The sequence below is a fragment of the Hyalella azteca genome, unplaced genomic scaffold, assembly GCF_000764305.2.
Source record: "Hyalella azteca isolate HAZT.00-mixed unplaced genomic scaffold, Hazt_2.0.2 contig14886, whole genome shotgun sequence".
Lineage (NCBI taxonomy): Eukaryota > Metazoa > Arthropoda > Malacostraca > Amphipoda > Hyalellidae > Hyalella > Hyalella azteca.
The window spans coordinates 123,995-149,385 of NW_025944755.1; the positions used below are offsets into that span (position 1 = coordinate 123,995).

At 36.2% G+C, this 25,391-nt stretch overlaps 2 protein-coding genes across 2 annotated transcripts; one reads left to right on the plus strand and one right to left on the minus strand.

Moving 5' to 3' along the window:
• Window positions 1-3,804: 3,804 nt before the first annotated feature.
• Window positions 3,805-15,368, plus strand: LOC108680908 (cell division cycle protein 20 homolog). Its single transcript, XM_018169838.2, has 12 exons — window positions 3,805-3,976; window positions 5,786-5,911; window positions 7,355-7,517; window positions 8,030-8,147; window positions 8,656-8,752; window positions 9,204-9,332; window positions 9,886-10,038; window positions 10,376-10,596; window positions 10,857-10,991; window positions 11,820-11,945; window positions 12,691-12,808; window positions 13,876-15,368. The coding sequence occupies exons 1-12, from the start codon at window positions 3,838-3,840 to the stop codon at window positions 14,046-14,048; spliced, it is 1,698 nt and encodes a 565-aa protein (XP_018025327.1). The 5' UTR covers window positions 3,805-3,837; the 3' UTR covers window positions 14,049-15,368.
• A 657-nt stretch (window positions 15,369-16,025) lies between these two features.
• Window positions 16,026-23,354, minus strand: LOC108680904 (SLAIN motif-containing protein 2). Its single transcript, XM_018169832.2, has 3 exons — window positions 23,065-23,354; window positions 21,256-22,321; window positions 16,026-20,927 (listed from the first exon to the last, which is right to left on the minus strand). Exons 1-3 carry the CDS (start codon window positions 23,160-23,162, stop codon window positions 20,697-20,699), a joined length of 1,395 nt encoding a protein of 464 aa, XP_018025321.1. The 5' UTR covers window positions 23,163-23,354; the 3' UTR covers window positions 16,026-20,696.
• Window positions 23,355-25,391: the final 2,037 nt, after the last annotated feature.

Sequence of the window (25,391 nt, forward strand, 5' to 3'; positions counted from 1 at the left end):
TTGACCCGAGTCTCCATGCTTTTCCGCCTGAGTCTCTCCTGCCATTTCTTGCGAAAATTTTCTCTCTCTAAAGGGGTAGCATCCTTCTTAACAAAGACTGAATTAAACTCTGTGGATTCACTTAGTTTTCTCGCAGCCTTAAGCACATGTCCGACCTGGGCTGTATCCTGCACAGTTACAAGCAGCGGTCTACAGGCTTGTAGACCGCAACATTCTCGGGTACTATTAATGCGTTTTTCTGCGTATTACTTTGCGACAACTGCTCAGTCAGATTTCTAATTAAAAAAACTTTCATAATTCTGACCCTGCTTATATTCAGAAAGTCCAAGGCAAGAGCGATGCGCCTTATTATTAAATAGTTGTGGGTTGTAAAGCTGGGAGGGAATAAAATTGGCTATGCAAACGACATGTCTTCAAAATGACAGCTATCCGATTTGTTCACGCATTTTTTTCTACATAGAGGCATTAGTTCCTTATCACACCGCACAACTCAGTAGTTCCCGTTAATTCGGACGTTTCTCTTTTGATTAATCAATCAGTTTACTTGAAGTAATGTGTAAATGTTTCATTCAAATCAGTATATAACTTCAGTAAATTAATTATAATGAATAGAGCTTTATTACGTTTAGCCTTATCACACTAGTCTGAATAAATAACTGAAAAAATTAACTGCATGATTGTCGGACTGTTCCAAAAGGTAACTTCAGTTCACATTGTACCTGCCATATTTTTTATTCTTTGAAAAGAATCAAATGAAGATTTTAAATTGAATATAAGCTGAATAATGAAGCATTAATTCATTATGACCTGAAAAAAATAAGCATGAAATTGAAAGAGGAAATTCTATTAGAATCTACTACGATCTGGCAATTGTCGGTTGAGAATCTGTGAAAGGAAATTTAAAATGGTTAACAGGCTACCAGGCAGTCGGACAGTCGGACTCGGAAAGATTGTCTGTCAGTACCAGTCTAGGCTACTTGCGAGGTTGAGCCGCTGAGGCTGATACTAATAGGGCAAAGTAAATTTGTGAGCAATATTTTCTATGTCAGATAATCGAGACTGAAGAGTCTTTTTAAAATAATTACTTTCTCAGAGATCCCAAAGGCAAATAGTAATACACTGACAGCCGACACTCGACAGGTCGAGAACGTTCAGTCACCTACCCTAAACCCAGCCCCAAATCAGCAAATCCCAATGGATTATTATGGGCTTTTGCTGCCTCGGTGGCTCTAGCAGACTTAGAAATTAGATTTAAGAAGTTCTGTCTGAAGTTTACAATTTAGCCTACAATTCTTGAAAGTTGAAGGCTAAAGCCTTGGGCTTGAACCAAGCCATCAGCCATGTATCAGTATCTATAGTTTTGTTTAAGCATGGTGCATTTTTAACTTCTAGGAATGGCAGTTGGGGATGGCAGCAGGCAGATGGCAGTTTGAATTGTGAATATTAGCTATTCAGCCTATTCCAAATCCCACTTGGATTTGGATCACCTGTTTGACACAATTTATTTTGCATAGCCTAGCTACAATTTCTAAAAATTCAGTTACAATCTAGTTTGTAGGTGTAGTGTACATTGTTTTATTTCTATGATTCTATCACTTCTATCAATAACATTGTGCCTTGTGTAAAAATTTAATTGGCTTGTAGGTATTTATTTTAATCCAATATATAAATTGTTGCTGAACACAAACTGACAATTACCAATCTGGAAAATGTTGTAGGTTTTATTTTTAAATGTGTCATCTACACAATCACTTTACAAGCGGCTTTCAATAATTGCATGCAAAAAATGTGCCTTTATCCTTGTTTCTAGGCTATTTTGAAGTATAAAGTATAGGATATAGTGTAAACACGGTATATTCCAATTTCCGACATATTAAGGGCGCATCGAGAAATGAAAAACTATAAAGAAAAAACCGTATGCGTTACGTAAGTTCTGTTGCCTTCACATGACTCTCAAAACACTTAACTACGCATCAGCAACAATGAAACGTCACAAAATGTTGCCATATTTATTAAAAAGCCTTTAGAATGGAAACCTACCAAATACTTATATTCCGTCACTTTGTGTGGCAATATTCGACACGTGGTGAGTCATATTGCGTCAGCGCTTCAAATTTAACTGATACGTATTGCCGACATCCACGTGTTCGAATTTCGTTTGCTGTGTGAGCTGTATTGGGATACAACACGGCTTTGAATTAGAACACTAACGAATATTGAACACTACTTAATTACGTTTTAATTAACAGCTATTAGGCTTTTAATTAAGCAAATTTCAATTTTTGTACAAAGCTTTGAACGATCTGTGTGTGTCCAATTCAAGTTGTGTCAGAATGAGTTTTCATGTGTCTAAATCCAACATCTCAACTTAATCATCTATTAATTTATTTACGACTTGAAATCAGCAAGTATACTTAAAGGATTCCTAATATAGTCACAGACGTATTTAAAAGTCTCAAACCATAATATTCTTCCTATAAAAACAGTTATTCACTGTTTGGTAGAGCCATGTCAACTGTCAAATTTGACACATTTTTCAAAATGCATGACGTCACCATTTCAACCATCAACAAACGCATGGAACTAAAACAAAGCTTAATATAAAGGAAAAGCTGGAGAGGTGACGGAATTACCTACGATGTCGGAATATACCGCGTTTACCCTATGATATATGGTATATGCTATATGGTATAATGAACTGGCCAATGGCCATTCCACCTGACACCACCAGTGAACCAGACAAAATAGTCAGTAAATCTGGCAGACTGGCAAATTTCATGTTGCCTGTTTTGCTGTTAAAATGACATTTTCCCAATTCATTCAAGAAAAATAAAGAAAAATTGCCTATTTTTATGGCATAGTATTAAACCATGAATGTTTTTAGAATCAAAATCTCTTCTACTCAAAATTTCAGCCAATATCTTATAAGACTTATTTATGATAATGCTGGTATCCATGTTCCATGAAACTTTACTGGTCTATCTACATGATTCAAAAACGAACTTGGGGATAAGTCTCAGAAAAGTCTGCTGTGACTCCATGTATATGGCTTTGCCTATAATGGGATATTCTGAAATATTCATGTCTTGATTCTGAAATATTGGGCAGAATTTTTTCTAAAATAACATGTGTAAGCTATAATTTTATGATGGAATGGATTTTAAATACCTATTATGAGTGTATGTACTTTTTTCTTATTTTTCATAAAAAAATGGGTGAGAGCAATAAAAATGAATGATACAAAATAAAATGCTACAACCAACAAGCAAGGTCTTTTTGTCTTATTCATGGGTGACTTTTGCCCAATTTGCCAGAATCTCACAAAAAGCACCAACATTTGCTGTAATTTCATGCTTTGGGAAGACAAAGCCTTGTCTAACTTTCAAAGTAAATTGCAAGGATAGATATTTTTCCTGCAATATCTGAGCATCACCAGTGATTTCTGGAAAATTCTACTTCTGTTTTATATTCTGGATTGGGTTTATTGAAGGGAATGGCCACATATACTAAGACTTTTGTTTGTCATTCCTCAAGTAAAACAAGTGCCGTATTGAAAATGACCCTTGATTTTAAATCACCAAGTAACATCAGTATGGCAGTTGGAAATTTAATTAAGTAAGTTGGAAAGACTTCTCTAATAAAATCTCTGTCAGAAATAACTACTAAATTTATAAGTGATAGCTGGTACTGGTAGTAGACTGGGATAGCTGGTAGTCCATTGGCTAATATATTGATGATTGATACAAAAAACAGTGCCTCAAATAGGTCACTAATGGTTGAAATTAAATACATTTTTCATTTGCAGATTATCTAGCTCTTATTTAGTCATATTTTACCATGACACACCTTAGTCTTGGCAGCTGTATAAATTCTGCCATGAAAATGGATGCAAGTGATAGCAGCCGTTTATCATCGCGTTGGCAGCGCAAAGCTCAAGAAAGAGGTGTCTCTCGGCTTCCGTCTAGTGGTGAAAACAGTATGTATTCTGAAACTAGTGCTACTGATGTCTTCATTTTATCTTTTTTATTTAAATTATTTTAAGGTTTTTCTTTTTGGATTTATAGATAAAATATTGACATTATTTGTTATTTTGAATATTTTTCCATATATGTTCAGGTGTGCTATTAATGCCTCAAATATAATTCTAGATCAATGTGATGTTAGGAAAATGTTGAAAACTGATTATTCGAATTTGAAAAAAAAATTGTTATTATTTCATTAAGTACCTACTATGCCAATCTTTTTTTTATGTACAAGGATAGCATGTGGAATGACATATAAACATGTATATTTAAACTAATTATTTTTTTCAATTACATCATAATTTTCTTGTCCAATTATATAATAATTTTTGGACATTTCTGTAAAATTTATGCTGTACAAAATACTTGTCTATTTACCGTCAACCGGGGCTACTCGGGACGGGCGGAGTAACTCAGGACAGTCCTCCGACAAGGCGTAAAACTGCTTTAGTAGCAAAACTAATTGGAATATTGCAAAACTAAATATAGTGGCATAAACATCAACATTTTTCCTATCTATGTAGTATAAAGGAAGTTCAAAAATACTACATTTACTAGCTTTGAAAAATTCCTGAAAAATATGTTGAAAAACAATATTTTGAAAAGTTACTTCTGCTAAGGTCTGTAGTAAAAAAAAATATTTGCTGTATTAAAAAATTTCACTTAGAAAAAAGTGGCAGACTAGTGTCAGCATGAAAACTTTATTTGCAGAATATGCATACCTCAATAAAAAAAATTGTGGCCATTTCCACACGGCAGGGCTACTCGGGACATCCCCAAAAACGCACTTACAGTAGAACCTCAGTTAGCAAAGGCTCCAGTTAAGAACAAAATTGATTAAAAACGAAGAATATTGATTACATTTACCTCGCTCAGTGAAAAAATTTCACATATCGAAAAATTATTGCATCATCGGTCATCACGAAATTGTGCATAGAATGTCATATATAGAATTGTGCACCAGGCATCATAGAATGAAAAGTAATTGACCTAAACTATGATTTATTTCTCCAAAACATGATGGTTGTCACTGAAACATTCGTGTCTGTTTCAGGTATGTTTTTCACGATTTTTTTTATAGTAAATTCACTTAACCCAATTAAAATGGTGTGAAATTACAAGCTGTCCTGTAAGCTTACAGATACAAGAAAAATGCTATAAGGCTGCTGATATGAAGCTTGTAGTGGATAAGGTTGTTGTAAATGCTCAATGGCATGTTCATGGATACGGTAATATTGCATCAATAATATGGTAATATCGCATCAATAATACAGTAATTAATGTATATGGTAATATCATATCAATAAAGGAAAAACGAGTAAAAATCACAGAAAATGTCATTTATTCTACCTCTACATCATCTACAATGAAAGAGGAGGACTTCAGAGTACTGTTAGTAATGGATGAGTACGCTCTGCATGTTTCAAATGTTTTAAAATGAAGTTAGGTATATTCCAAGTGTCCCGAGTAGCCCCTTTTGACAGGGCTACTCGGGACACTCTTTTTTTTTTTGCTTCTGGCACCTTACGAATAGCATATGGAATTTTTTTGGAGAAGCCATGTGATAGCCCTTGCAAAGAGCTTTGAAATGAGCCTAACTTGTTTATGTTCAAAATGTTTCATGGTAAGAAGTTATGAATGAAAAACGTTCAAAATTGTCCCGAGTAGCCCCGGTTGACAGTATCCTTGTGCAAAAATATAAAGTAAAAATAAAAGGCTGAAGTATGTAAGTCACTATGATTACATGCATGTGTGTTATGTAGGTCTGTGCAACCTCTCGGCGGGTCTGAGCATCACGCCTCGCAACAAAACTCCTCTTGCTTCCTCATTCCTCTTGGATGCCTCTTTTGGGTCTACCGCAACTAATACCTCAAAGAGCCCCAGCAGAGGTAAAAAGTTTTTCTTAAATTTCTTAGTTTTACTCAAAAAATTTATGCTTTTACTTGATAGTTTTTACAATTCTTGCTCCACCTCTGCCTATAAATACAGGTTGTAGAGCCCAGAGTCTTCTGTGATATGTGTAATTTATTGAAATTACATTCCCTGGCTTCCCTGAGCATTATTTTCCTTTGCCATGTAATTATTAACCACACTTGGGATATTTTGCTAATTTTAATGATCTTAACCCTTTACGCCCTGAATTTCTGGGATGAAAATCGCAAAATTCACTTTTTCGGTTTTAAGTCTCACTTCAAAGCTGACATTCTGACCTATCCAATGGTACCAAAATCGTCTCTGTACGTTGATTTATGCCTTGACGACAGTTCGTGAAAGGGTTAGGGGTGGGGGAGTTCTTTAACATTTAATATGGGCGAAAATTACTGGTCGGGCACATAAATAGACAACCTGAAGACGCTGCTCTTTAGTTACCCGGCTGCTGTCGTGTGGGATGGTGCTCATGCAGTCGTTCCCACCATCCTTGACTGAATTTCGGCTCCAGTAAAGTCTAGTCTTGCATCTATGTCACCTTGAATGCCTATTTTGAGGGGCTCGGGACTTTGTCGCGCCCTACTGAACATTCACACTTATTGTCACTGCAAACCTATCTCCTCCCAGAGTTTTTAAGCTACAGCAATGAGTAATATACCGTTCGATTCGCAAATAAAAGATCTAGAGTTTGGTCGAAGCTTTTTTTCATTTTCGTTATAGTTTTGAAAATATTTTGAAAAAAGGGGAGGGGAAATTCAAAAGGGGGGGGGGGGAGAAACCAATTTTTTCGAAAAATGCCCACCCCACCCACAAAAATTAGAATTTTGAAAAACAGCAAGGACCAATCGATAGATATGGTCCTTACGCATCGAATGATATGCGTCTCGATGTTGTAGCTCAAAAATCATAGGATGTGATAGATTTCTACAGTACCCCCTTTTTGTCAGTTCTCTAAGAATTTCACGTTTTTTTTTTTACTTTTTAGGAAAAATTCCCACGAACAAAAAAGTCTTAGATTTATCTTTTACATATGTGTACCAAGTTTTAAAGTTATCTGTCAGTAATTAACCGAAATAGAATTTCCATAAGAAATTGGACATTGCCATTGGAAATTGGAAATTTTATTTCGGTTACTTACCGACAGATAACTTTGAAACTTGGTACACATATGTAAAAAATAAATCTAAGACTTTTTTTATTCGTGTGAATTTTTCGAAAAAATGACAGAAAACGTGAAATTGTTGGAAAACCGGAGTTTTTTTCTGTGTGACGAATTCGTCACGCCAGGGCGTAAAGGGTTAATTCTTTGATTGTAGCCAACTAATACTTTTTTATCTGATAAATTTACCTCAAGTTCATCTGCCGCAAATTTAATTTTTCAATTTGAATTGAAAATTTTTCAGGTTTGTTGGGTGTTCCACCCAACAATTTTTCTGGATTGTTGGGTGGAAAGCTTGGGAAGAGTCCCAGTAGGACTCTGAAGTTATCTGTACGTCAAAAAACACCAACCCGCATCACTCCCACTACCCCCGGCAGAATTTCTGAGAACTCTTACGCAGGTGACAGGTCAGTTGCTTATCACTTACAATCAAACTAATTTTTAGCATAATTTTCTTTTGATGTTTTTATGTCAAACTGTAAGTTCTTGCATTGTATTTTTTTTCTTTGGTTATTGCTTAGGCTTAGTTTATTTGCTTTATTTTTTCAGCTGGAGGAATGTGTCATGGAAAATTACCCATAATTTGTTGTTTGGTTTATTTCCTCATTGTGTTTAGCATTCAAATTAATCAGTCTGGTGTGAGTGAGTGGCATAATAGTTCTCTTTTGAATTTTGAAAGATGTCAGTTTATTTTACAGATTTTTTATTTTACAGATTTTTTATTTTACAGATTTTTTATTTTACAGATTTTTTATTTTTTGTTCTAGTAGTATGATGCATCAATATTATTGCTAAAAACTTCCCACCATTCGCAAAAGTGATGGCTGAATAATACACCTCTCTCCAAATTTTCTTGGAGAAAAATGATTAGCATATATTTCATCTTTATTCATATTTTTATTTTGACTTATGTGCACAGATTCATACCGGTAAGACCCAAGGAAATGGAGTTGGAGCGTTCACAGCAGCTGATCATGGAGCAGATGAGGAAAGATGAAGGCTTGATAGTGGAGGAAGAGGAACTTACTCTTCAACAGGTGAGTCAAGATGTGCTGATGCAAGAAATGGAGCTACACTTAACTTGACTCAAGCTACAGGTGAGTCAGGATATGCAAATGAGCTGCATTCAACATTTGCAAGAAGATCATCTAATACAGAAATATGAGCTATATTGAGCTCTGAAGTATAAAAGTAGGCCTGCATGTGGCAAGAAAGGAGCTACACTCAACAACAGAAGGACTGTTTGTAGATCAAGCAGCCCAGTTTTTGCTGCAACCATGCACTGAAGACAAGATTTTAGCTCTTTAAAGATGAGGCAGTTTAAAAATTAATTTCCAGGCCCATTCCCTCGACCTATTGTTAAAGATACAAAGCTCTTAAACAAATATATTCTAGAGTATCTCATCTCATTGTTCCAATGTGAAATGTAGGTAATAAACTATTCATAAATTGCAGTGTAGAATTTTATGTATGGAAAATTTTGATTGCTTATATAATTTATATCCAATTTGTCCATTAGTATCACAGATAGTGTCATGTCTACAGAGAGAGCATCGTGAGCGCCTGGCTGAGAACTTGAATGATGGTCAGCCTCTGGACCAGCGCATTGTCCACTTTAGCACACAGGCTCCTAAGAATAATAGTGAGTGCAAAATTTGGGATGTAGAAGTGTTCTACACTTGATGACCTATTGTATGTTCTAGGTAACTATTGTTTAAATGATTCAATAACCTTGAAAATAACTTGTTAAAGTAGGTGATTATTGTGTGGTGGCCCAAAAATCTAGAAAATTTTATTATTGATTGTTATATCGAATGTTATAGCTATTGTTTAAAAGATTTAATAACCTTGAAAATAACTGTTGTTTAAGTACAACATTATAGTGTTGTGGCCCAAAAAGCTAGAAAACGTTATAATTGATTAGCTTCATCATGAAAGGTGGTGCATGTTTCACCACTTTTTCCTATTAGTATGTTGATACTTGAATAATACATGTCTGATGTTGCCTTGTCACGCACTTGCATTGAAAAGCAACATTCATGACATGCGTTACTTTGGATTAGGGCTTTGATCGGCGCTTATTTATTTTACAGACCCAGTGAACAGTCACAAGGTTTTGTACAGCGCAACTAAGGCATCTGCAAGCAAGACCAACACCACCAGACACATTCCTTCAGAGCCTGAGAGAGTTTTGGATGCACCGGAGTTCATGGATGATTATTGTGAGTTGACCAGGCACTGCATTGGTACCTATGTCATTAGGGAGAATTTAGCGAGTTCCATTAACAACCTTGCAAGAATGCTGCCAGTAATACCATTGATGTGAAATAAGAATAATCTAAACAAAATTTTTTGTGCTCGTCAACATATCTCAGAAGAAGAAACAATAACATATCCCCAGAAATTCGTTATTATCAATACTAGTTTCCTCATGCCTGTATGATTTTTTTCCATCATTGCATAGCTTATCTATGTTGGTGTATGCAGTGCAAAAACACCTTTTGTTGAGTGTCACTTTCACTTATTTTCTAGGTTAATTTCAAAGTTATTGAACAATTGATCAGCTTCTTTGATATCACTTCATTTGAATTAATTACTACTACTTGTATACCATGTTGGAAATTCGGACCGTGATCTTTTTTTAACAAATATTGACTAGAATTTATGAGACTTGGAGTATTTTTAACATGTTTTACATTTTATATTTATAATGATAAAATATTCTTAACCAATATTTTATTAAACACTTGTCTGATTTTTCCTTTTTTACGTCAGATTTGCATTTGGTGGATTGGTCGTGCAACAACCATGTTGTTGTGGCATTGGGTGTCAGTGTTTACGTCTGGAACGCTGGTGACGGTAGCATAGCAAATCTAACTCAAGTCGAGTCACCAGACTACATCTGCTCACTCTCTTGGATTACTGATGGCACGTTACTTTAAATGCTTTGACCATATTCTCAACTTGAGATAATTTTAACATTATTTATACGAGAGTCCTATGTTAATTTAATTTAAATTGATGTAAAGTTTGTGAGATTTGATGCTGGTCAAATGAAACAGAGTATATAACTTTGAGAAATGCGTCCTGCACAACCAGATCGTGAGCTTGTGGCCTGATTACACCCTACAATAAAAGATTTATGCAAATCTGTAGACATGGTGACACACAAAAATTCAAAACTTTGATACAAATTTCGAACATACGCCTTTTATAGCCTGCTTGCACTTTTTATTTGCTGAACTATATTCCATATTAACAATAGGTAGCGTGCTGGCCGTTGGTCTGAGTACGGGCGAGGTTCAGCTGTGGGACGTGGGCCAGGAGAAGCTCATGCGTACGATGGCGGGACACGAGGGGCGCGTGGCGACGCTAGCGTGGAGGGGCGCCGCGCTAATGTCGTCTGGGGCGCGGTCTGGTCAGATCATCCATCACGATGTGAGGGTCGCGCAGCATGCCACTGCTGTCGTCAACGCGCATAACCAGGTCAGTTATTACAGTCGTACAAAACCTTACATTCGTCGTATATTTGATGTTCAGCGTACATTAGATGGACAGGAAAATGCACTTACCATTTGTAGATGGTTGATGGAGGTCACTGCAAGCTTTTGAAATCAACAAGTGGGTTTAAAATAAATGAAAGTGTGAAAACCAAAGTAACTTGAAAATTCAAATCATTTATTGATTAGTTTAGCCACTAGTACGAATTATGATTGTGTATTCACTTAAAGACCTGGTCACAACAGGAGGTGTGTGGCTTGGCCTGGAACTCAGAGGGTCGCCTGCTGGCTTCTGGCGGGAACGACAACATCGTTAATATTTGGGACGCTAGGAACACCACAGCGTTGCACCGCCTCTCCAACCACCAGGCTGCTGTTAAGGTTCTCATATTACTCCTCTATAGTTTCCTGCATTCCTAACTCATTTCCTGTATTCATCACTGCAGTCCCGTATTCCATATCTTCATAAAATGAAATTTTATAATAATAATAATAAATAATACATTTGGTTCAGTTTTCTAGCGCTGAAGGGTCAAAATAATTTCCTGCAGTATGACGGTTATGTGTACTAATATTAAACTCAGAAGCTGCATTCGACCCTAGGACAAATTTTGCCGATTTTTTTTTTTTTGCATTCATTTCGTCTGAATACCTCTAATTACGTATTAAGGTTGATCTTTACGTCAACTTTGACTGATTACGTAGGACTACACATCAAAACCGTTTTTTATTTCAATAAATGTTGCTAACTTGAATAGTATTTATTAAGAGTACAGTATACATGGCAGGTCAAATGGAGATGGTTATCTGAGGAGATATATCTTCAGGAGAAAGCGACATACCACTTAGGGTAAAAAAATTGATTGTTTTCAATGAACTCCGGTTCGATGAAAACAACAACAAATTTCTGGACTGTCTATGGATAGAAAAAACTGCTAAAAGAAAGCTTTGAGCAGTGTCATAAAACTGTTACCTAGATGAAGGATTTAGTGTATTTTTTCCTTTAAAAGTTAAAGATGCCCCGCAACAACTACATTAGTGGTGTGAATTAGTGCGGCCTTGGCTGCTGGACTATTTGATAAGAAATTGTCTTTATTGAAGTAGCGAATCAGCACGAAGTTAAAAACTATCCATCTGTAGCATGATTTTTATATGTACGGATTTTTTCAAGTGTAGATCTTTATATTCCGTTCCTGTTGTTTTCCTCAGGCGGTTGCATGGTGCCCCTGGCAGAGCAGTGTGTTGGGCACTGGAGGAGGCACAGCCGACCGTACGATCCGCATTTGGAATGCAAACTCCGGAACCTGCATTAAAGATGTGCTCACCAACTCGCAGGTTGATATTTCTTGGCCACTTCAATGTGCTGTTATCTTAGATTTTGAGTGTTCTTGCTGCATAAGCCTTGCCTTATTATCTGGAGGTCATTATCTTTTTTATAGTTTTTGGCGGATAGATGCAACTGCATAAGTTTAATCAGGCAATGATGTTTGTTCCAACGGTACAAGCGCCGTCTTAAATTTTTATGTGAATATAAAATCATGTGAGATCACTAGAGCAAATTTGTATTTTACAACACTTCTCTTTAACTTCACTTCTTGTCTGTTTGTCTGTCTGTCTGCTACAAATCTTGTAATCAAAATTAAATACACTTCTACTTATCTTATCGATCTGAAATTTTGCACACTTGTGTAAAGTTGGAGACAATGCATGAATCAAATGTCAAAATAAATGATTTTAAAAATTTATTTTTTTTTTCAATATTAAAAAAACTGAAAAAATAATTTTGTCAGCTACAAATCTTATAACTGATATTTGACACACTTTTACCTGTCTAATTGATCTGAAATTTTGCACACTTGTGTGAAATCAGAGGCAATGCATGAATCAATTAACAGAATAAATAATTTTGGAATGATTTATATATTAAAAAATTTATATATATTAAAAAAATTGAAAAGTAAATTTTTTTAATTTTCGAAAATTAGATGAGTAATTCATTGTACATCTGTAAGATTGGAGATACTGGATTCTTTGGAAGTGTTGTCTTTAAAAAGTAATTTTTAAATGTATATTATTTCAGGTATCGTCGCTTGTTTGGAACGCCTCGTACAAGGAGTTGATCACAGGACATGGCTTCAGTCACCACCAGCTCACTATATGGAAGTATCCAACGTTTACCAAAGTCGCCGACCTAACTGGTCAGTGCCAAGTTTACTTAGAACTTTTACCGAAGTAAAAGTTTTACAAGTAAGTTTTTTTTACTTTGATTATGACCTTCAGCCGCCCCGACGTCGAGCGCCTTGTATCAAAGGGTCTCGGCTGCGAGCTTTCGTGGCTCTGAAGGCATTACTCCTTGCACTCTCCAGTTATTTTCCTTATCGGTAAAATGCTTCCAGTGGAAACGAGTTTCTTCCATTGTGTTTATCTGTCCCTTGTTCGTTCTTCATTGCTATTAGATAATCTCCTTTATGCCAGCTTCAGCGCGTTAGATGTACAAGACCTCCTGTCTTCTGCAGTGTTTATTTTATTCAATGATTGCATAACGCAGCACCGTTTTGCGACTGGAGTCGCTTGGTCTGTCAGAACCTCACGCAATCTGTTGATATATTGTGGGATCTTAATGCTCATAAACTACACTGATAGTTATAAATAAAATTTATTCGTTGGTGTTGTATTTCAGTGAAGTAATTTCTTAGCGTAATCTTACAACCTAATTGTTCCAAGAATTAAGAATTTGAATTAGTTCAAACAACAAACACTAAGAAGCTCGAAGATTCCCTATCAATTATTAAATTTATTATTGGCTAATGGCTATGGATGAATTTCCATTTGCTCGGCTTTCCGAATAGAGAGTAAAACTATTGCATGGCTGGGCAAGAAGATCTTTCCATAAATAAGTCACTCATGTTGCAGGGTTGCGACTTTGTTTGACTAATGTCTATGCGTTTTCCCTGTGCAGTTCCAATTCGTAGGAGTGACAATAATGTACCTAGTTTAAATTGTCTCTTTTTAGCGCATTTTCTCATTTATGGAAAAAATGCACTATTGTGCTCGCCATGTCCGTCTGTCTGTCTGTCCGTCCGTCCGTCCGTCTGTCCGTGACCTCAAGTTTTCGTCGACGAGAAAATGCGCTCTCTGTCACTCACTGCAGTGAGTACTGAGTTATATTTTTTTAATTTTCTTCATCCTAGTAGCAAATGGATTCAATTCTTAATGAGCATTACTATATCATTTATTTCCTCAGCTAATATTTGTCAATTTACAGGCCACACAGGACGCGTTCTGGAGCTTGTGGCATCTCCTGACGGTCAAATGGTAGCCAGCGCGGCGGCTGATGAGACCATCAGGCTGTGGAAGTGCTGGCCAACGCAGGTCAAGGACAAAAAACCCGGCAGGTCTCTGGCACCAGTCTCGTCTCTTGCCAAGTCCATCCGATAGAGCATTTTCGAGCTGTACTCGAATTAACTTCGTTTTTGTTCACATCTTCGTTCATTAGTGTAGTTCCCTCTATTCATAGGACTGTTCGAAGCACCAGCTTTTCCTTACCATTTTAAGAAACCAGCTAACTTTTACCAACTCAATTTTTCGTTGGAATGTAAGAATGGTGGCGTTTTCTCAACATTTTTTTTTTAATTCCCAGCTGCAAATGCTGCCGTTTTCCTTGACATGGACGATCGTCTGTTTCATAGGTTACAACGGGAAAATGCATTTTTAACCAACGTTATTGTGATCATTCCTCATGGGTTGAAAAAATCGAATGGAATTTTTCCCTTATCACGTGCACAATATTTTGAAGACTTTCATTCAGTTGTGCACTTTTTCATCTTTTACGTCTTCTGAAACTTAGATCTAATTCTTAGTATCGAAACTAACTTGATATTTCAAGGCTTATTGACGCACCTGCGCAAGGTTAAAGGGATATTTCTGACCATGCCAGGGCGTTCGTACATTTCACTGGGTATTAACAATGTAATTCTTTGGATTGAATTAACGATTACTTTCATTATATGTGCCGTGAATAAATTTGCCTACAGCTTTATTCTTGCTTCTAGTGTAATTGATAAGATGGAACTGCAGAAATGCATCATTTGTATCTGAAAGTCAAATATATGTGGTGTTGTCTACTAATTAAGTGAATGCTATTTGGACGGTCTAGATGTTCATTTACAGTTCACCGCTTCATGCTCGCTGAATGGCCGTTTTGCTCAGGCTGAAGTCTTAATTTTAAACAGTATATAATAGTTTGGTTATACTTGCACTAACTTCGCAGTTAAATTCTGACCGTGCTACAACGACTGCCGATATATTTTTTGCGCTTTTCCAACGCTCGTTTGTGTCTGCTGACTGCGAGTTCAATGTGAATGTAAATAAACTTTATACACACAGTATGTGCGCCTTGATTATACTAAGAGTCTAAGACTAGTAATGATCAAGTTGATGACAATTGCCCAGTTTTTTATATCGTGAGGAATGCGTGCGCGTGCGATAAAACATGTTAACCTACAAGAAATAATCTGGGTTCTCTTAATTAAAGGATGATGTCCTCAAATATTATCTACGTTGGGCGACAATGCTGTTTTAATGCCCAAGCCTAAGGTACGAGTTGTCCGCCAAGTTATTACCATATTTTGGTAAGAATATATTTCCATTTAATAATCTCGCTCAACGTTGTGGTTTCAGAAACCAATTTTCTTATGTTGAAAGCATGCATTCGATCGTAATTGTGGTAACGGCCAGGAAGTAAAATATCGCATTCAATTGTTTCGTTTACTGCCATCATAAAATAAAATTGCAAGAAGGAAGTGAAAGACAATTTAACGGATTTAGAGATCAGGAAATAAGGAACTAAATTGGACTCCTCTCGTGAGCGATCCATTGAGAATTATCAAGTGAGAAAAATTACATGGGTGTTATCATTACACCCATTCGACAACCTGCGTTTTTCTCTGTTACATCAAATGTCCACTTGCCTACATTTTAGCAACATCTGTAGTAATATTATTGCAACTACTGATTACTTCGTATCATATTGAAATGTAGGCGAGTCAATAGCATTATACTCGTTGCATGGATATTATACAATTTGCTGTCAATAACTCGGCATAATCGAGGTTGAAATAGCAACTGATGAATGCTTCACTGCATACTAGCTCAACAGGATCCACGCTTAGTATACAGTGGGGGGAAATAAATATTCGTACACTTGAAAAATCGTATTTTAATGTACGTAAGTACACAAACTTAGCAGGAAAAGTGATTTAAATTATGTATAGAGACGCATAGTATTCAAAAATACTATCAAAAGAAATTAAATCTCAATGCAACAATAAATCACTTTTCCTGTTAAGTTTGTGTACTTACATACATTAAAATACGATTTTTCAAGTGTACGAATATTTATTTCCCCCCACTGTATATAAGGCTCTATCTGAACTACTCGCGCGCCCTCTTAACTGCAAGAACTTGTGTCGCCTGAAATGCTGCCAAGTCTACCAATATCTTAATATTTCACACCCCATTGTCTAACAAATGTTCTTTCTAATCATAGATATTGCGCTGTCATCAGATTGAATATTAACGAGTGACCTATTGTAGGCTATTGATATGGTAATTCCTCATCATATAAACGGCCTAACACGCGCATTTCACAAATAAGTGTTAGGAATCTCACCAAAATACCTAAAGAAATTAATCCGTAGACCAATATAGACTCGTGTATCTCAATTACCTCCTAATTCCTCACTAAAACTTGAAAATGGAGGTGTCGAACAACCTTGCTCATTCTGAGACTGCCATAACACAAACGTATGGTTTGCATTTAGAAGCTAAAACGAATGACCTAGTATCAATTGCACAAGTTTTTTAGAGAACTAAAGACGTTTTGAAAATATCCTAGACATTTATTACTATGTAAAACAAAATCAGCAATTGGTCGCACAATTCACAGGTGAGCGATTGTCTTAAGATTGCGCAGCAATCCCACACATTCAGGACGGCACAAGCTGGACAGTAAATCTAAATCCCATGTGTCACTTGCATTCTTCTTCTCTATTATGTGAAGCGAACGAAGATTTGGAAACCTTAAACTTTAAATGAAGCAGTCTATGTTTCTCAGTACATTTATCGAAAGCCGCGCGTCACACAAGTTAGGTTCTAAATGCAGTCATACATGATTGCATTTAGTTATTTATCACTTCTAAGTGTAATAGAATGACTGGACTTGGTTGGATGAAGGGTTAGCTACACTTTAAGGCGTACAATGGAGCATCTACCCATTGCATCTACGACAGTACCGCAATATCAACAACAAATGTGCTGAGAAACTGCACACAGCTGAACGTTAAATAATTTTGTAGATGCAGCAGCAGACTTCAAATTCTTCCTATTGCTCGGGGTAAAGAAGGAGGTCGCCTCATGATGACAAAACATTAAACTCATCGCGATCATAAGGGATCCTAAATTTAATCCTAAACTCATCGAGATCATCCTAAATTAAAATTTACGCGTGTAATTCTTCGATCTCTAATTACCACTATGAAAAACATTTTAAAAAATTTTAACAAAAGCCAAATCAACATTTCTTGGACTTATGCTAGAAGTATTTGAAAGCACACCACTATAATGTGAAACTGCATATATGATACGAACGTCTGGTACGAGCGTTGTGTTGTAGATATGATGACGTACAAATCACTGCATGTCACGGCAGAGACACACAGCACTGGTGTATCACAGTGAGAACAAAATACGAATTCTACAACAATTTTTGAGACAGCTGATTTGACTCTAGTTGAGAAAAATTGCAAAAACTGACTAAATCACATCGTTTAATAAAGATATGGAAATGAATATTAATCCATGATTCCCAGTTCCTTATCTGTAGTCCATAGGATAAAAACACGTTGACTTCCTGCAGTTCCCTTCTTCGCCACAAAATATTAGCTCTGAACACATGTTAATGGTTACATAATTCTGACACATTGAAACTCTACATTGTATTGACCATGCACGACGCGTGTAAGTTTCTAATTTTCTGACTGAAAATAGAACATTAGCAGAATGTCTCATTAAAGAACATGTTCAAATCCAGTAAAATAAAATTATTTAAGAAGAGATGGAACTGGAAGAGACATGGATATCAACAAAGCAGAGTCATTATTCGATGAATTAAGGGACATTAGAGAAATTAAGGCACTTGATACTCAAACAGAAAGCTTTTCCTATACCAAATTAAAGTTGAAAAACTACGAAACGTTCGACTAGGTTTTTATAATTTCAGTTCATATACATTCATTTGGACAACGCAACTAACAATAAACATAAATAAAAGGAAGAAAAGGAACTTAACAGTTAATAGGCGGCAGAGGACATAAATAGTAACGAAATAATAAGTATAAAGTATTAACCTTAAATAACTCAAGCTCTAAATATTATAATGAACATGGTGCTTTCTCCTGAAGATTTCAACGCGGCCAACATTTCCAAGCTATATTTTACAAGAATAAAATTGCGGTGGCGATTCGAGATATAATAGCGTTTCTAGAAAGACCAAAAACAAGCTAGTATGGTGTAAAATTAATCTTAAACATTTTAAATAATCATAAAATTTTCACCGCAGTTGCAGTTTGAAACTTCTAATTCAGAAAGCAGCAATAGCTCTTAGCTGAATATTAGAATTAAAGCTTTAAACTTAAGCAGCAGCAATAATGCTGGACTCAAGCCAAACAACGTCAACATCATTGCAAGCGGCATCTCTCATTAAACGATAGGCACTTGACAAAGCAAACAAACGAGCAAGAACACATTCGTATACATGAAAAGTGCAGCTACGAATATTAGTTACTGGTAAAATTCTCCCAGATGCAAAGATGTAAACTAAGCCAACGGTTATTATGAAACTAAGCCAACGGAACAGGAAAACCCAACGGTTTTATTTCATTATTATGAACACATGTAAATCATTTATTGGGAACCTATAACCAAGCAGCTTTAATGTACAAATTTCACCGATTAAAGGCTGAATATCGGACGCTACCTCTCCTGACTTGGGCCAGCCAAGATTCTTCTTTTTCCCATGCAATTGACGAGTGCTATCATGGATATTGTAGAAAACAAATTCCTTGTTGCTCGATGAAATATTTCTTAACTAATCACTTTTAAATTAAATTATGCCTCTTATTTAGGTTGGAAGGCATTTTTTTCTACAAGATTAGTGGCCTTTTTCGAATTTCAAACCCACTTAAATATCAAGATTTACAAATTGGAAACGGCCTAAATAAATGAGCAAGATTGAGAAGAAACCAGGTAAAAATTTCACATTCAAGCCTATGCAGGTAAGTTCAATATGACCGGAGTAATAAAAGTGCTTGCAGTGTCATGCCTCAGGAATGTGAATCCTTTGCATACAATTACTTAAAATATATTTCAGTGCTTAAAACTCATGGCATATATACGATACATCTTTATCAAGCACCAGTGTTGATGCCAATTGCAATATTCTGAGAAATTTTATTGCCAGTGAAATTGGAACATTGCAATTATAAAATCTATCTACATAAGGTCCTGATACTCAAAATCCATGATCCATGGTTCAGGCTACTACTAACAATAAACTAGGCATCAACACAAGACGTGAAAGAAAGTCTGCGTTACAGAGACCCTTGACGCAAAAGCATTATGGTTGTTAACGTTCCAAATAAATTAATCAAAAGTAACAATAAGGATAAAATCACTGAATTACATTTTGGTCATCATTAATTTGAGTATTCACAAGTATCAGAGAGCAAATAATTATTTTGAAAGCAAAACGGGCACTTCATTCTGCCAATGAGGTAACCTAATAAATATAGCATATTTATTATACAAATAAATGAACCATAATAATAGATAAAAGCAAACCTTAAAAGTCACATCAGTGGCTGAAGATATAAAATGCAACAGCTGAACACGGAAGAAGTTAGTCTTGGAGTGCTGTCATAAATAAGTTAACCCCAGCCTCTTGTAACAACATCAAAATGAAACTAATTCAGGTATCATTATAATAAATACAAAATCGGGACCCTAACACCAACGACCAATTTCTATCTTAATTTCTTAGCGTGATTGTTACTGAACACAAAGTTGTGTGCACTCTACAAAATACAAATATATCTTTCCACCTGTATCAAAACAGAAATATCACCATACTCACACATTGAAAACAATTCAAACAGCTTAAATAAAAACACTTTGAATTATGAAGTTGATTATTACTGATAAAATTATACTTACTAATGAAATATGCGGCATTAGATTACATTTTTAACGACCTAACAAAACCTAAAACACATTTATTCCAGAACAATTTTCCCACGTGCATAGGAGCAAGCCACACTAAGTCACTAACCTTAGTGAGAGCATTTTCCGTGAACATTTTTTTTCTTTTAATTGAATACTATTGCTAATTATAGACAGGAAAGATTCAAATGGATATATCTTTAAAAGAGCAGGAGGCTCCATTGAATATCATGAAACGAGAGAAAGAGAGACCTAGGTATACATTTATCTATTTGAGCTATCACATTAAACAACAATAGAGCATCCAACATTAATAATAAGTGTAAGCATCGTAAAGAAAAAACGGTAATATGCTTCACCATAAACATGGAGTAAATGAAAAAAAAATGAAGAGATGGAACTTTAGTAATTTGATCATTTAAGGTCAGACAAAAGTTTTACAGCACTAAATGGTATTCGTTATTTAACCCCTAAATTTTATCTAAAATAGCCGAGAATTAGAGTCATTGATTTCCAAAATGACCATCATTAATAACCCCTGCCGTTATGAAAGCAGTAACATTAACTGAGAAAAAACTAACTTATGCAAGCAGTATATATATCTGATGTTAGCAGTATACCATTAACTGATGTAAGCAGTAAAATTAACTGACACAAGCTATACCATTAATTGAAGTACGCGTTATCGTTGACTGGCGCAAACTGCACAGCTACTGATGAAAGCTTTACCATTATCTGACGCCAGAAATAAGTTGCACTGACGCCAGTTCGGAAAATATTACATTCGTCATTTCTACACGGAAAAAGTCATCAATAACATCCCTCCCGCCAGTCCGGGGCTCGCTGAGGAGGTTTATGCACCAGCTGGGGGGCAGGGAGGGCAGCGGCGGTGGGGGTGACACGAGGGGCACGACCCCCACTCCTGACGGGGGTGCGAGCAGGACTGGCTCGGTGGAGGGGGGAAGACGTGGCGGGGCTGCCCCCTGAAGGGCGAGGTATGCCTGCCAGGCGGCTGCGGTCACTGCGCACCACGCCCCGTACCTATAATATTGCAGAATTATAATAAAAAGTTAACAAATAAAGGCTGAATAATCAATGAAATTTCTTCAAAAACAAATTATAAAATAATAATCTGCAAGATTGCACGTAGCAGATAACAATATTGATTATGAACACCTATTACGAGATAAAGTTTTTAAAGGTTTTTTAATAAACAATAATAAGTAATTTTCTTATCACACATAAAAGGTAATCAACAACAGTGGATTTAAAACCAGCAATTAACTTAAACCTAATGCAACTTACTTCTAACATTAGTGAAATAAATGACCGTTTGAAAATTTGTTTAATGAGCATTCACAAATCCCACCTGAGGAGCAGCTAGTCTGGAGGGAGTTTGCCGAGCAGGATGAGGTGGCTCTCTAGCAGGAGATCCTCCTCTAGATCCTACTGGAGACCCATACTGAGCAGCGTAGGAGTTAGGTAATCGGAGACCATTGGTGCCACCATTGGTAGCATTAAGGCTAGAGTTGCTAGTGTAGGGGCTGATGGGTGGAGACAGACCAGTCCAAGCATCACTGGGTCTACGAGGACTACAATGTCGGTATGCTGGAGTGCCAAGCAAGTCTTCTTGAGAGCTTCCAGCTGAAGTTCTACCACTGCGGGGTGCAGGTAATCTTGACATTTTGCTACGTGCTGAAGCAAGCTTTACATTCTCCTCATGGTCTCTAGTGCGAGAGTCTGGTAACTTCAAACTTTCTTCTTGCAATCTAGCTAAAGCATTAACATCTTCTACATCAGCCATTTTGCAATAGCTCCCTTCTGAAGCACTGCTCAGGTGCTCATCTTCTTCTGAACCAAGAGACCCAGTAGATAGAGCAGAAGAACTGCCATGATTGCTGGTTTTCTGTTGTAGCTGGTTATGGAGGGCTGTATTCCGAAAATTGTGACTGTCATATCGAAGGGGAGTGTTAATTTCATAAGGTATCTTGTTGTCATATGCATCTCCATTGATTTCAATTCTGTTAGGATTCTTGGCATAATTTTCCCTGTTGATATCTCTGACTAGGGAAAACTTCTCGTCAGCTATTTCTTCATTTATTTCAGGCTGGGGAATCTTTTTCTTCCGTTGCCTCACAAAAGTCCGAGTATCAATTTCACCTCTATGAGGAGGCGAGTCAGGTGTAACAACAGCAGATGTGTTGGCACTAGAAGATGAGAGATCAGGTGTTTGCCTGGGCGTATCATTGGGGGTGTGCTTGGGTGTATGTTTAGGTGTATCATAAGGTGTGTGTTGAGGTGTTGCTCGAGGAGTGTTGGCTATTTCATCCAATTTGTGTAGTAGGGAACGCCGCACTGTGAACAGCGATGGATCATCCAGGTCCTTTCTTAGCCATTGTTCTGAGTTTGCATCAGTTCTTGGTGATGCAAACAACCTGAAATTTTTTTTATTCATTAGAGATAACATATGGATATAAGTCACAGATAATTTTTTACTAATAATATTTAATACCACACATTTAAAAGTACACGTACAATAAAATCAGAAAATAATGCTGTAATAATTCTGAAAATGTTCAAAGATTAATTTTATCTTGTGTTTATTGAAATATGGCATGTTTTTGTAATAAATACTGATTTTTAAGTGATTATTTTCAAAATTGATTAATGATATTAAACATGTCTATAGTTGCATAGTGCAATATGGCTTAGAGGCACATTCTGCATATTCTGGAGCAAGCCTAGAGGCAGATTGGATTTTAGAAGCATGCAAAACTGTTCTGCTAGTTTATGTCCTGAAATTCACGTTGAACTTTCAAGGAATCTCAAATACCCAAATTTAGCAAGATTCAGAAATATATTCAAATGTTTTTAGAAGTTAAAACAAATAAATATTTTTCATGATATTTTCCCAGAACTTAGGCCCGATATATATATAATTCATTTGAATTTTTAGCCTGACCTGACAGGCTCATGCAAATGAAAATTTTCAGCTTTTATATGCATTTAAATTAAATAAATATTCATACATATATTCATAAATATAATTTTTTACATAAAATATAATTCAAAATAACTTCTCAATTCATTAAATTAAATATTTAAATAGAAAATTAAACAGATGATCCATTCCATGTTAAGTACTAAAGTAGGCCTATTAACAGATAAAACAATTTACCAGGTTTCTTCATCTGATGTCAAATTGCAGTCATCAGCATTGACAGAAGGAAGGCTGTCAGTAGAAGCTTCACTGTCGGACACTCCTGCAGTGGCCATCTTCTTGTATAAAATTTTTTACAATCTCACTCAAATCCTCAAGGCTCTACTGCTCAAGCAGCCTAGCAGAACAGGAAGACCCACTCAAAAGCAAAATGTTCCAACTGCCTCTGAAATATATGTTACTACTACTATGAGGCTGAGATTGTCCATAGATTTAAATAATTCTTACACATTTTTTTCATTATACATGCAAATACATGATTAAAAAAAAGTCATAAAAAATTATGTAGACCTAGGGCAAGCCTCCGGCAAGGTAGGTAGATGACTCAGAGTCAGGCTGTCAGATTTGTGGTGGCTTGCATTAGTTCTGGACTGCGTAGACTCTTCTTACGGAATTATCCTTAACAGGAAGATCAAACACAGATATACGAGAGATACTTAATTAACAAATACAAAAACATTCTACATACTAGCTTGTTAATAAGGTTCGGGAATAATCGGGATCACACCGTACGGCGTACAAAAGTAAAGTGATAACATAGCGTTAACGCTCGCAGTTGCAACCCGATTTTCCGTGTTTTGACAATAGCGATTTCTCCTCAACTTCAGCAGGAAGATTGCGATAGTTCATGTCATTAAATCCTTACTCGGCTAAAAATAAGTTAACAAAATGAAAAATATCTGGGCTAATATCACTCACTACAATGGTGCCTTGCTTACATTTATATTGTTGTATTCGAAGAACTTAATGAATATTGTCAAGTGGAACGTGGCAAAAGGTATATAAAATCGGAACTGGCAATTCAGAGTTTTCAGACCACTTCGACAGAAGTGCGTGAGCGTTAATGTGAGCCATACCGGATCGGGATTCTTGTTCATTCAAACCGGGACCAATAATTAGGAAATTATTGGTTGCGAATAATGAATTAACGAAGATTATAAAAGTAAATACACACATATAAATGCGAATAGCGCTGTGGCGAGGATTCTTTTCTCATTTTTACTCACGAATATTTTCAATTAAAACGGTAGAATGGGCGATTTCAGCCGCATCAACACGCCTTTTTCCATCAATTCGTAACCAATAATTCTGAAATAATTTACTCGGCTTCTATGTAAATAGCGCAGAGGCGAGAATATTTTAATTAATATTTCTTACTAGTTTTCAATTAAGTTAGCTTATGTTCCATCCGTTTTAATTGAAAATGGGCATTAAAAGCTTTATGATATTAAACGTGTCAAAAGCGGAATTCAAGAAAAATTTATCATTAACGACACAAAAAAAATTAATTACTTTAAAATGTACTTTTTATGAACAATTTATTGCTATATATACTCCTATGCATTGAATCTTTCTGTACTAACTGCAGCTTGGTCATTACTTTCGTTAATGACCCAGTAACTTTAGTTAAGCAACAACAAATTTTGTGCTATTTTTTACCGTCTAACATAGCAAGTCGACAGCATCACTCCATTAATCAGCGTCAAATGGGCAGGGTAGCCCAGTGGTTACATTTCAGAGTACCAGAATTGGCGCAGAGAGGCACGGGTTCGATCCCTCTGTGCGCTAGTTAGAATTGGCGAGGAGGCCAGACGGGTAAGCAAAGCAGAATTGGAACAACGAGCTGCGAGTTCGAGACCGCAACAAGCTGTGAATGTTCTGCTAAGTTAGGAATCTGCGACAGGCCTATGGCCTAATATACGCTGAAACCGCTTCATTACCACGTTTTTCTTTGCTCGCTTTCGTGTCCTTCTGTCTGTGATGATCAAATCTTGCAATCGATATTTCACCAACTTTCCCGTTAGCTAGCGCTCTGAAACTTTTAATAAAGCTCAGCTCACGATGACAATACAATAATCAATAATTTGTTGCACGTTTCCAGGCGTATTTATTCAATGAAATGTAATAAATACGGGATGTAATGTAAAGATAAATACGGGAACAACAATGTATCCCCTCGAATACAATTTTCTACAGAACTTCGAAAAGAATTTTCTTTCGTGCATACAAAAAACGTGGGTCGGGCAGATTTATGATTAAAGCGAAAAGCACACAACACACGAATTTTGGAAATTTGATGGTGAACGTACAACCCGACCCACGTTTTTTGGGGCGAGCCATAATTTATTTTCTACTTTTTAGTCCACAAGAAAAACGTGTTTTTTTAAAGTTTTTTTTTAGTATTTTATTATATTATTAAATTATATTACGCCACGTCTGAAAACAATCAGATCCAGCGGTCGCTGTCATTGGTCAGATCAGTGACCTGAACTTCCCGGAATATT